Source organism: Acipenser ruthenus, chromosome 5 (genome assembly GCF_902713425.1).
Source record: "Acipenser ruthenus chromosome 5, fAciRut3.2 maternal haplotype, whole genome shotgun sequence".
Taxonomy (NCBI): Eukaryota; Metazoa; Chordata; class Actinopteri; order Acipenseriformes; family Acipenseridae; genus Acipenser; species Acipenser ruthenus.
Genome location: NC_081193.1, coordinates 23,114,820 through 23,127,719, shown reverse-complemented (window position 1 = coordinate 23,127,719; position 12,900 = coordinate 23,114,820). Strand labels below are relative to the sequence as shown.

General features: G+C 40.2%; 1 protein-coding gene across 1 annotated transcript; it reads left to right on the top strand.

The window, feature by feature from the left end:
• The first annotated feature begins 305 nt into the window (after positions 1 to 305).
• LOC117402358 (F-box only protein 28-like) lies at positions 306 to 11,312 on the top strand. The gene is made up of 5 exons (XM_034003418.3): positions 306 to 593; positions 1,829 to 1,938; positions 5,774 to 5,912; positions 8,006 to 8,201; positions 8,569 to 11,312. Exons 1-5 carry the CDS (start codon positions 405 to 407, stop codon positions 8,952 to 8,954), a joined length of 1,020 nt encoding a protein of 339 aa, XP_033859309.1. The 5' UTR covers positions 306 to 404; the 3' UTR covers positions 8,955 to 11,312.
• Positions 11,313 to 12,900: the final 1,588 nt, after the last annotated feature.

Here is a 12,900-nt window from a genome sequence, read left to right as displayed (position 1 = left end):
CGCAGTATACATGAATCACAAAAACGTGCGGCTCTTGATATTATTTTCAGTATTTTTTTGCTTGTCTTCCTTTTTTAATTGGAAACCACAAATTACAATTCTGTCTGTTATAAAATTATTAAACAAACAACGAGCTAGTAAAGTGGATGACATTTCCCCAAATAATCAATACTCATTACTTTCATTTCCCTTCGTTTTAGTGTAAGCGTTTGTAGCAACTTTTAATTCCATCATTCGCCTAACATTTAAGTGTAACAAAAAAAGTATTTTCAATAATACGTTTGCCAGTAAAAACGATGGCAGCGCCAACGCCTTTCTAATGCAAGGTTCCAGATTGGAAGCACTTCCTCCATCAGTTTGGTCCCATACCATACGTCACTTCACAGATTCCTTAGCAGACGAAGATGGCGGCTCTGGAACAGAGAGTAGACGGAGGTGTTGGAGCGCTGGAATCTGGATCAGTTTCCCCGAGACTCTCCACTCCGCCCCCGGACCACGCTCACCAGAACAACCCACTCCTGGGGCTCCCTATCGTGGTCATCGACACCATTCTAAATTGCCTCACTTATGATGAAACCAGTCTTCTCCGCCTGGTGAGACAGAACAAAAACAAACCCAAAAATGCATATCGGCACTAGGGAGCGATTTAGTGTTTGTTATTGTTGCGGTAGTTACCGATGACACAATGCAAAAGTTAAGTCCATGTCAGTATATTATATTTAAACAATATTACGTTATTACACAATCAGTAAAATATTATGGTGTGTTGTTAATTAATGCACCAACGCGAAGAACAACTTGCTTGTTTGGTTGTGTATTTCAGCTCTTTAGAAAATAAGTCGGTATAAGTGTAATTTATTTAAAAACCGCCTTGGGACATTTCGGCTGCAGCACTACAGCAAACTTCTATGAAAGCAAATGTATATATTCCATTCTGGTTGGGTCGCATTATTACTTGTTCATACTGTATATTCCATATTAATGTTTGACGAAATTGACATTGAGTAACTATAACAACAGTATTCATTCTCGTGGTGTGGTTTTGTGTGTTCGGGGGTTACGTGTAAGAATGTCATAAGGAATAAAAAAAAAACAAAAAAAACGTTTGTTTATAAAACAGGGTTTTACCCTAAAAACATGAATATGATACCAAACTAAAGTTGTCACGACCGAATTTTTTATTTTTTACAACCAAATTGGGTTCCTATAAATAAGCACATGGTTACCTCACGTGTAGGTCATGTTATGTATCAACTGCTTTGTTCTCCTAGGAGATTGAGACAAACTTGTAAGTGGTGCATAAAACCAATGCAGACCGGTTTGTTCAGGGCAAAAAAAGGTTTTGTATCAACCTGCTTACTGGGAACTTATTCCCAAATCTTGTTTTTTGTAGGGTTCAAAGCAAGGGCTTTAAAGCAAGTTAAGAAAATGTAATATCACTGGATACATTTTAGCTTGAGTGGTGGAGTGAGACTAAGAAGATGGCTTTGTACATTTCTTAAATTATGTTCATCTTTAACACCTTGACTTTTAAAAAGGAGACTCAAGAGTTTCTCCAAATTTTTCCTGGTTCTTTGCTTGTTCTCTGTGCTGTAACTCCAGTGACCTAGCAGTCGGAGCATATGACCTTTAGCACCAAAAATCATTATGTGCCAAGAAACGGCAATTTAAGTTAAGAGTTATTCTAAATCTTACCTTTGGTTCCGCTTTGGAGACAAACCACTAATGCATGGTCATACTATTGGTCACAGTCGTTGCATATCCCCAAACAGTTTGTAATATCAGTGGGATTTCCTGCCTCATGGTCTCTTTGCCTCTGCCCTGGCAGGTGTGTAAGCGGATGGACGTGATCTGCCAGCGAATGCTAAACCAAGGATTCCTGAGGGTGGAGCGGTACCACAACCTCTGCCAGAAACAGGTCAAAGCACAGCTGCCCAGGTATGTACCACCTGTACTTCAGTGTTCAAATCCATAATTCTCTATGGGTCGGCAATATTACTATTACTTCTGCCTGCTTGCAGTGATAAAGTAGACATTAATTGGAATCATTAGCACTACAGGGGGGAGGACAAAACATTTGAACATTTGAAAAAGCTGCTATAAATGTGTCAATAGGGTGTAGGTTCCAAGGGGTTTAAATTGATCTGAAGGATTATGCGAGTGATCCTCAGTGATTAATGCCCCTGATTCCTTCAGGGAGATTTGGTATGTAAATTCTCCATAATGTCCCGTTGAGTTGTCCTGTAATTTGTGCAGTCTTAGAAATGGCCAGGTCTACTATCTTGACTGTTTGGGGCTGAAACTGATTTCATTAAAATAGACAGGAAAAAGAATAGAAAGAAACAATACTGTTGCATGTAGCAGCAGGTCCTTTTAATAAATAAAATTAATAATAATAATAATAATAATGGGGCCTGTGACTGTAGATGAGTCAGGGTTTTACTGTATTTGTGTTGATTCATGCTGCTTTGTGTAAAACATTATAGACACACTACCTAGGATGACAGTTGCTTGGTGTATTCAAATCTTAAATGATTCTCTCAAGTCTCCTTCAGCAGTAAATAGTGTGATAATTTGGATCCTGTCACCAGTAATAAGTTAAGTGGATCAGTGTTTACTTGTTTATGGGAGCAGAGAATGCATGTACAGCAGGGCTTCTCAAACTCGGTCCTGGGGACCCCCTGTGGCTGCTGGTTTTCATTCCAACGAGCTCTCAATTACTTAACTAGACCCTTTAATTGAACTAATAATTAGCTTAATTAGACCTTTTTACTTGTTTTCAGTTTTACTTGTTTTACTTGTAAACAGTTGCAGTTCAAGTTACTTACCGCTGCATTGGAAGTGAAACAAAACTAAAGGGACTAGGTGGGATTCCAGATGTGCTGCTTTTAATTACTGCACTAAATAAAATAAAATACCAGCTAATCCCTGTTTGGGCTGGGGTTCATCAAATCAATAAATAAATTAACTCCCTCGCTCTCTGTTCTTCCTCTTCTCTTTCTTTCCTCCAACACTCTCACTTGCTCACAGCCTCACCCCAGTAGAGTCTACATGCATTCTCTGGCTCGCATTAATAAGCCATGGGTAAATCAAATATTTTTTTTCTGCGCCTTCAAGCAGTGTTGCCAATTTAGCGAATTTCCTCCAATGCGTCCTTTACTTAGCAACGGGCTCAACAACCACAAGCCTTTTCCCAGGGGAGACCAGATATTGGACAAAACCCCTATGCTCTCTGGCACTGAAGCTTGGAAGGTGGTGCAGCAATGAAGGCATTGAGCTACGCGCCATCTACCTATCAGGGAGGCAAAGTGTGCTGGCAGACAGTCTGAGCAGATGCGCAAGTCTACACGAGTGGCGCCTCTGCGAGGAGGTGGTTCAGCAACTCTCAAAAATGGGGTTGCCCTCAAGTGGATCTATTTGCATCACCCAAAAATACTCGCCTTCCGCTGTTCTGCAACCGCTTCCCTCATCAGGGTGCCCTAGCATCAGAAGTGTTCTCCATTCCCTGGGGGGTGGGTCTTCTGTACGCTTTCCCACCTTTTCCCCTCATTCCAAAAAGAAAGAAAGTGCAGAAAGTGGATAGAGACCAGGCGCAGGTTATACTGGTAGCACCTTTCTGGACCAAGAACTTCAGGTTCCCCGCTGTCCTAAACATGGCACAACAGGGACCAGTTCATCTACCCATCAGCGGGGACAGACTGTCTCTGGATCAGGGAGGAGTACTCCATGGAAACCCCCGGTACTTCCGGTCAGCAGCATGGCAGCTGAAAGGCACACATTCTCAGAGTTAGGCATGGCCGAAACAGTGACTGAGGTTCTGCTGGCAACAAAGAAGAAATTTACCGACAAATACTATTTTACAAAATGGTCAGAATTTGCAGATCTAAGGTCATTGATCCTGTTTCTATATCGCTGCAGGGATTTCTGGAATTCCTGACACCTGATGGATAGAGGTCTTGCTGTCTCATCTATTAAGGTCTATTCATCTGCAATCTCTAATTTCCTGCCAGGATGGGCTGGCTTTTCGGCAGGATCCCATCCACTAGTCAGTAGGTTCTTCAAGGGGCTCCTACACCTGAGACCCCTCACATGTCACATTGTACCTCAGTGAAGCTTGTCTCTTGTATTGAGGTGTCTCATGTATCCTCCTTTTTGAGCCTATGGCATCAGCCGATTATGAAACGCCTCACTTTGAAAACGGCTTTCCTGACTGGGATTATATCGGCTCTCTGTGTCAGTGAACTGCATACCCTAATCCATTTATGAGCCATACATGCAGTTTTTTAATGACAGGATCATCTGCTGACCAAATCCTTCTTTTCTTCCTAAAGTTGTTTGAGTTTCACCTATCACGATAATAGCGTGATAATCATACCAGAATTCCTCTGACTGATGAGGTGGAGGATGACAGATAAGGAATTGCATCTGCTGGATATCAGATGGGTGCTATTGATCTACATATCCAGGACCAAGTCCCTTCAGAATAGTGGTCAGCTTTTCATCTAATTTGCCTCTCTCCTTAAGGGCAGACCAGTGACAAAAGATGATAGCAGCATGGCTTGAGGACTGTATCAAGTTCTGATATGAACTTGAAAGAAGACCGTTAGTGCAACATGTCAAGGCTCATCATCTCAGGGGTGTGGCTCCTTCCTGGGCAAATATTAGGAATGTTCCTATTGCTGATATTTGTTTGGCAGCAACCTGGTCTTCCTTTTACACTTTTTAAAAAAAAAATAAATTTAGTTGTCGCCAATCTTTTTACCCCGGTTTTTCTCCCCAATTTATCATGCCCAATTATTGTCTGTATCCCCGACTCGGGAAATGGAGGCTGGAACAAGTGTCGTCTGAAACGTGCTTCTGCCAAGCCGTCATTTTTCGCACTGCAGATCCACAGCAACGCCACCAGACCTATAGTGCCGGAGGACAACACAGATCTGGCGGCTCCACTGCAGAACCACAGGCGCCCTATTGGGCACAGGTGTTGCGTGGCGAGCCGTGGATTCCCCTGCCGACCTAAGCCCTCCCTCCCCGGGCAGCGCTCAGCCAATTGTGCACCGCCCCCTAGGACCTCCCGGTCATGGTCGGCTGTGACATAGCCTGGATTTGAACCTGCGATCTCCAGGCTATGGGGCACATCCTGCACTCCGCGCGGAGCGCCTTTACTGGATGCGCCACTCGGGAGCCCCCTCCTTTTACACTTTCATGAAACGCTATAACTTGGATGTGTCCACTTCTCACCAGTTTGCTCACACAATCTTGAACAGCATTCACATTTCTCCTTTTCACCTCCCTTTCTTTTTTATTCTTTGGTAGACATGGGGTTCCAATGTTGTGTGGAGTCCACAAAGAACTGGTAAGAAAATGCAATTTACCTGTAAATGGGTTTCTTCCACCCACCTTGCCCCACGGTTTTTGGTGTATAGATAAAATACAGGACATCTGATCCTTCTGCGTCATTTCCCTTTATACTATCGGGTGGGAGTGGTGTTATGACGCATGGATGTAAAAGACCTGGGAGAAGAGGGTGGTTTGTCCATGTTTTTCCTAGCCTGACAGCGGAAAGGTTCCAATGTTGTGTGGAGTCCACACCGAACTGCAGTAGGGGGTTGTATGTCATTTTGTTAAAAGGATGACGTTTAAGCGGCCCGCATTTACACCTGATAACAGGGATATAGTGGAGCTGTACATTTTTATTAATATTGCTGCCTGATATGTTGATTTAGTACCTGCCAGAGGATGTGAATGTTCCTGACATACCCCCTTCTGTTTTCAGGCGAGAATCAGAGAGAAGAAACCACTCGCTTGCACGCCATGCAGACATACTGGCAGCTGTGGAAACACGCCTTTCCTTGCTCAACATGACATTCATGAAATATGTTGACTCTAACCTGTGCTGCTTTATCCCTGGAAAGGTAGGGCAACAAAGACCTAAATCCAAAATGTATTAATGCAACAATCTAAATTTGTACAGCAGTATATCTGTCCTAAAGGAACGCAAAATGATGAAGTGTGTGGTCTGGCTTCTGGTGGTAGAGCTTAACCTTGTACAGTTTTCTAACTCCCAGAGATCAACCGTAATGATTTTAAGGGGCTAAATGATTACCAAGCTCAAGCATGGGTTTTACGCACTTCTGCATCTCTAATTATTTGAGTTTCTCAGAGGACTTTCAGTGCTAGATACAAAATAATTCAAGTATTTAAATCTGCCATGTTCATTTTGTTTATCATAGAGGGGAGTGAGTCTAGACCTGGATTATAGATTTACTTTTTTAATTATATTTGTGTTTTGAGGTCTTGTGTGGAACACTAAAAAGACTGAGTTTTAGGGCCTCTGAGAAATTGTAATTTTCTATTAACCCTTGCCACGTTTTGAAGTTCATTTGCAGGTCAGGCATTTATCACAAGATGGCACCATGATATCATTGCTCAGCGGCTCCGAAACTTTTTTGAATGTCACGTACCCCTCCAGACCTATCAACTGTCTGCGTACCCTTAGTATACAGGTTTATATTTTAATGTATGCTTTCATAATACCCATATAATACACATACACAATATAATACATACAATATAAATGACTAATAATAATTGGTAGGGATGCACAGAAAGATTTTCTTGGCCGATGGTTATCTACCCATGTTGGCTGATACCGATAATAGAAGCAGGGAAGCTATTGTAAACTACTAGAATAAGACATAGGGCCTATATTTAAACTGTTTTATAATTACAAATGTTAAAACAGATGTACAGATATCGTTTACTTGTTGTATTTATGGCAAATGAACAGGCATTTATGCAATTACTTCAGAAAATGAATACAAAGAATAATGTAGTATTATGTTGTGTGCTTGACAGCAATTGATACATTTGTTTTACAACAGTCACACAAAAATACCTCTGCATTTGTACTAGTAAAAACACCTCTGTAGAAAAAGCTATATAATGTGACATTAACTTTTATAACCATTTGCTGTCAAACATTGCGTATTATAACTTCTACCTATACAGTACAGTAGAAAAGAAACGTAGCCTACGCAATGTCAACTACAACACTTGTTCGTTAATCTTCTTTTAAGCATGCGCTGCTTAAATGCAGCACAATTTTAAATTGTTCACTTAATCAAAAACAAAAATGTTAAATATCCGGTTACAAAATTCAGTCAAACTTGAATTTGTTACTAAAGACAGCACAGTAATCAATTTCTGCTTCAAAATGCTGCCAATGCAGATTTAAGCAAGGTAAACAAATTACAGAAGGTAATTTTGAAGTACATTGTATAATAATAATAACTTAAACCATCAATGTTATTTAGGATTCAACCTATTTATTTTTTTAAGCATCAGAATATTATTCTACTCACAGTTCATCGTTGGATTTAATGTAGCATCAAGTCTGCTCTGCTACACACAACTCTATATACTATTGTCTTCAGATGTAAAAGAAAAACAACCCCAAACACTGCTCGAGACATATTTACTGCAGGTTATTATTATTATTTATTTCTTAGCAGACGCCCTTATCCAGGGCGACTTCATTTTTACAAGATATCATTTTCTTTTTTACATACAATTACCCATTTATACAGTTGGGTTTTTACTGGAGCAATCTAGTCAAAGTACCTTGCTCAAGGGTACAGCAGCAGTGTCCCCACCTGGGATTGAACCCACGACCCTCCGGTCAAGAGTCTAGAGCCCTAACCACTACTCCACACTGCTGCCAGAACTGCAAACTGCGAAAAAGTTTGCATTCCGACCTGAACCCGATTCGCTTCTGTGAGTCACCCATGGGTACCTGACTCGATGTAGTACTCTAGTACGCGTACCACAGTTCGGGAACCGCTGCCATAGCTAAAATAGTAAATGTTTTTAACTATGGAAAAGTAAATCCCAATTTATGAGTCAATACTTTAGTTTGTTGCATGTATAAAGAGCAGATGCATCATAAAGCACTGACTGATCTGCAGTCTCCTGAGTCCTCACAATGACGGTCTAATTTCCTTCCTAGGTGATAGATGAAATTTACCGGGTGTTGCGCTACGTGAACTCGACACGGGCACCCCAGAGAGCTCACGAAGTGCTGCAGGAGCTGCGGGATATCTCCTCCATGGCCATGGAGTACTTTGATGAGAAGATTGTCCCCATCCTCAAAAAGAAGCTCCCTGGGGCTGACATGTCTGGCCGGCTGATTGGCTCTCCTCCAGGTATTTTAGATCACAGATTGATGCATGTCTTATGTACTGACCTGCTTTCACACTGATGATGGAGGTATGGGAAGGTAAACTGCTTCTATTTTAATAAACTGTTCCTGGGGATAGTATAGAATATATATTTATATGTTGTGGATGCAGGTCATGAAGAGCTACTTTTTTTAGGGTACTGACACCAATTTTTATACTGGGACTCCCATTGCGTAGCAGTTTGCTATCCTTCTATGAGTTTAAGACACACCTGAGCTTGATACCTATGGACTGTTTGTTTGTAATCAAACCTGGAATGGGTATTTCAATCCCTGATATGCTGGACTCGGTGAATGCTTTGTTTTAACAGCGTATTCTCTGTTTTACTCAGTGCCGGGCCCCTCCTCCTCCCTGACCACGATGTCGCTCTTGGCCAAAAACACGCCGTCACGGTCGGAGATGACGAAGCTGCAGCAGCAGGTGAAAGTGAACGGGGCGGCAGTGACGGCGTTGCGGCGTGAGATCTCGGAGCTGCGGGTCAAGCAGCTGGAGCAGCAAAAACAGCTGCAGGACCAGGAGCAGAAGCTGCTGGAGCAGACCCAGGTGATCGGCGAGCAGAACGCACGGCTGGCAGAGCTGGAGCGCAAACTGCGTGAACTGATGGACAGTGCAGTGGAAGACAGCCCCGCCGGAACCAGCCTGGAGACACCCTGCAAGCGCAGCAGGAAGGCAGCAGACGGCCCCCGGCAATCCAAACGCCTACGGAGCAAAAAATAACCGAGGGCGGGGGGGGATTCCACAGCATTGCAGTAGCCAGCCGCCCCACCCCCCCCACCAGCCACATACGCACCAACCCCCCTCCCCCTCCCCTTCCTCAACCACTCCAACACTCAAGGGTTTTGCCCCCCCACCCAGTGATTGGGACTGCTAACCTACTATATCAATTTAAAAGTGGCAATATGTCCTGACTTTGGACAGAGAATAGGCAAGCCTGCACGTTAAAAGGAAAAGGGGCAAGTCCTGACTGAAATTTAAATTACTGTCCAAAGAAAGTTCTACTATCCGGTGAGAGCCATGTAAAGGTTTCTTTTGTTTGTTTTTTTTTAAATGGCAGAGGTGGCCAACAGTAATTCAGATCTGGTGGTTTGGCATCACACTGCAAGGTAACTGTGTAGAAAGGTGGAATGTTTAGGTTCTACTAGTGGATTTTCTTGGTTGCCAGAACAGTTAGCTGCAATAAAAATGTATAACTTTTTTGTTGTTGTTGTTGTTGTTATTATTATTATTATTATTATTATTATTATTATTTATTTTTTATTTTTTTTGTGTGTGGGGGGTGGGTAGGTTACTTTAAGGGAGTTAAAGAAATGCCATTTGCTTTGGTAGATCGGGGCAGTTAAATGAACGCTCAAGTCAGCAATTTTAATTAAGCAAACTACTGATGGGGAATTGCTGTTTAATTTGTGAGCTGACAATTAAAAGTATTCAAACTTTAATTTCAACAGCACCTGGCAAACCTTTTTTTCAGGCTTATTTTTGCTAGTTCATCAAATGCATATTCGCTTCAGATTGTAATGGAAAAGTTATATAGAAGGAAGTTAGACAGTGAAGGACGCAACATATCTATTGACGCAACATATCTATCGATCAACATATCGATTATTGGCTTTTTGTAACCAATACTTTGAAAAGTGGACTTGCAATTGTGCATCTACAAAGCTGTTTTAGTGGGGTAGGGGTGGGTCATACATTAACCATGCATGGTAAGGTGCAGAGCTAGTGCCTGTAGGCCATGTTTTCCAATATAATTACGATACAAATGATAACTGATTATACATAGGGTGAATTAAAAGAAAAAAAAAAACCGCTATGCTGCAAATCTAGTTATATAATGTTAAATTGGGAACATATCGGTATATGAATTGGCACTGCCTTGAGTTTGCAAATAATACCTATAATCCAGGTATTTCTGTCTTGTTGGATTATTTATAAGTGTTGGTTGGGGCTATACTGTGGCTGTTATGTTTACTTTGGTTTTAAGCTGGTAAATGTTATCTAACATTGATTTGCATGTTACAAAATACATATATTTTTAACCCCAGTCACATGTTGCAATTTAATTTATATATATATATATATATATATATATATATATATATATATATATATATATATAATGAGCTTCCCAACCCTGGTCCTGAGGACCCCATGTGTTGTCTGGTTTTCATTACAACTAAGCTCTATAACTTAACTGGACCCTTAATTTAACTAATAGTTTGCTTAATTAGACCTTTTTAATTGTTCTCAGCTCTTAGAAAGTTGCAGAGTTCAAGTTCTTTATAAAATGTATAGCTAACTTGAAATCTGCAACTGTTTAAGAGCTAAAAACAGGTAAAAAGGTATAATTAAGCACACTATTAGTTTAATTAATGGTTTAGTTAATTGAGAGCTCAGCTGGAATGAAAAATAGAAGACAAATGGACCAGGGTTGGGAAGCCCTGCTGCAAGACATGTGGGAGAGTGGAGCAGCTGCAAGTTCAGTGCCTGCTCCTGCTTTCAGCCCCTGCCCACCTAACCTGTGCAAATACTTCAGCTCACAGTTGCCCTCTTAGGGCATTTTTAATTGTGTATGTTTCTATTATTATTATTATTATTATTATTTTTTTTTTTATATATATATTTTTTTATATAGCAGTTGCCTGCAGCTCTGATGTTACCAAGCTCTTCTAACTTGTATACAACTACCCCTGACCTCTCTGCTGGTTAGAAGCAATTTTTGGAAGGCCAAACAGACAAACTGTACCCAGTACTTTGATCTAAGGGCAAAATGAGGTATAGGGAAATCTGTAAGTGGACAAGATAGACACATGTAGAGTGTGGCTGAACATCTGGAAACTAGAGCTTGTGGCTTAATGTAAGAGACAGTGTCACCTGTTTAGAAATGACTGTACTGTAATCTATATGTATTAAGAGTTTAGATTGTGAAATATTACATGTATTGTAAGAAGGAAGAAAAAAATCAAATCTTGTAAGTTACCTAATGTTTTGGTTAACCAATGGTTTGTTGCACACATTGTTAAATTCATTACAATATTAAAAGAGGTATTAACATTACCTTTAAAGAAAATTAGAAAACATTTGTATTTATTTAGAAAGGTACTCCAACATGAGAGAAATGTGCTATGTACTTTCACTAATTAAATGTCCTCAATATTATGCGATTGTCAGCGAAACAAGGAACATTGCATATTATTCTGTAGCGGACTGGAATGTTGTGAAGTTGCATGTTTGCAAGAGGAATTTTCTGCTATCCAGTAGTTTTCTCCTTTGACACAAACACCAGCTGCTAGATGGCGCCGTTGTGCTGCAAGGTTGTGGAATGCTGAACAATTACCTTGCTAAGTGGGAGAAGCTGGCTACCATCAGTATAATACACAAATGAGTAACATGTTAATCGGCAATATTTAGTGTACTGACAAGTTCCTACCTGCTTTATTGGGTACAGTAAATTCCTTAAAATAACATGTCTGTTTATGAACCAAAAAAAACACACTGCAGCAAAGGTGTTTTTTAAATGATGGTCTAAAGTACGTAATGCTGTTAAGTTAATTGCTCTGTTGTTGAAAAGTTTAGTGATTGTACTGCAACATCAGTATTTATAAACTCCATCACTACGAACTTTGCACCTAAACTCTTGGGAAGGGGGAGTAGAAATGTTTTTAATTGTTCCTGATTTGCAGTATCATATAAAATGTCTTAACTGCTTAAAACTTTAGAGTCCCAATACTTGAGGTAAAAACATAGAGCTAAATTTACTGTTTGACACCAACAGTGCATTTTATATTTCCAAAAACCACACCTGTACTGGTGTGTTGTGTATTATAATTAAATGTAGAACACATTCCGAGTCATTTAGGTATAAATTAAACAGCATTCTCTTTTACTATATAGGTAAATAAACAATATATATATTTGACTTAATCTTTTTATTTATTTGGCAGACACCTAATCTAACTTGCTTTTACTTTTTAGCTTTTTAGGTTAGTTAAAAAGGTCTGAGAAAGCAATCTGTATATATTTTAATAAAATTGGAGGAAAAAAAAAACAACTTGTGTATTTACTTCAGCAGAATGAAACACTGAAGGGTTTTTTTTTTGTTTGTTTTTTTTGTTTTTTTAATAGCCTGTCTTTGAACTTTGAAATTACAAAGGTGGAGATGTATGAGGCTGCACTGAGCTTTCTGTTGGTCAGCAGAAACTTTTGCTCCACAAAGTTTAAAATATAATACATCCAGGCTCTCCGATATCTCGGAGACCTTTGTCCTTGGCTGCTCTTTAGGTTTCACAATGATTCAGACCCAGTGATGTGACTGAAAGCACAACCACAGCGCTTTTTAACCTTCCGGGTTCAAGAACTGGATGAGCTTTTGTTCACCAAGACCTGTACATCTTTAACTACCTCAGTCTAAGCAGAAAAAAAAACAACATGCTAGTTTAGGCAGGTTGTTTAAAATCAAGCTTCCAGTAATTATTTCTGAATCTAGTAGGCCGTAGTGTTCTTGAATATTGTTTCTGCATGCTATTTCTAAGATTAAAGCAAGGTTAAAACACTTCTGCATTAATGGAACTATGCTAAAGAGTGGGAATCAGTTTTATTTTGTTGCTACTTTATATTTTGAATCCGCTCACAAGCTTAACCCTCACTCTGCTTTATGGGTCCAGGC

Excerpts from the sequence above, each read along its gene's own strand:
- LOC117402358 (XM_034003418.3), top strand. The coding sequence starts at position 405 with ATGGCGGCTCTGGAACAGAGAGTAGACGGAGGTGTTGGAGCGCTGGAA. Across the intron at positions 5,913-8,005 it reads GCTGCTTTATCCCTGGAAAG|GTGATAGATGAAATTTACCG; the intron begins GTAGGGCAACAA and ends TTTCCTTCCTAG. Across the intron at positions 8,202-8,568 it reads GCTGATTGGCTCTCCTCCAG|TGCCGGGCCCCTCCTCCTCC; the intron begins GTATTTTAGATC and ends TGTTTTACTCAG.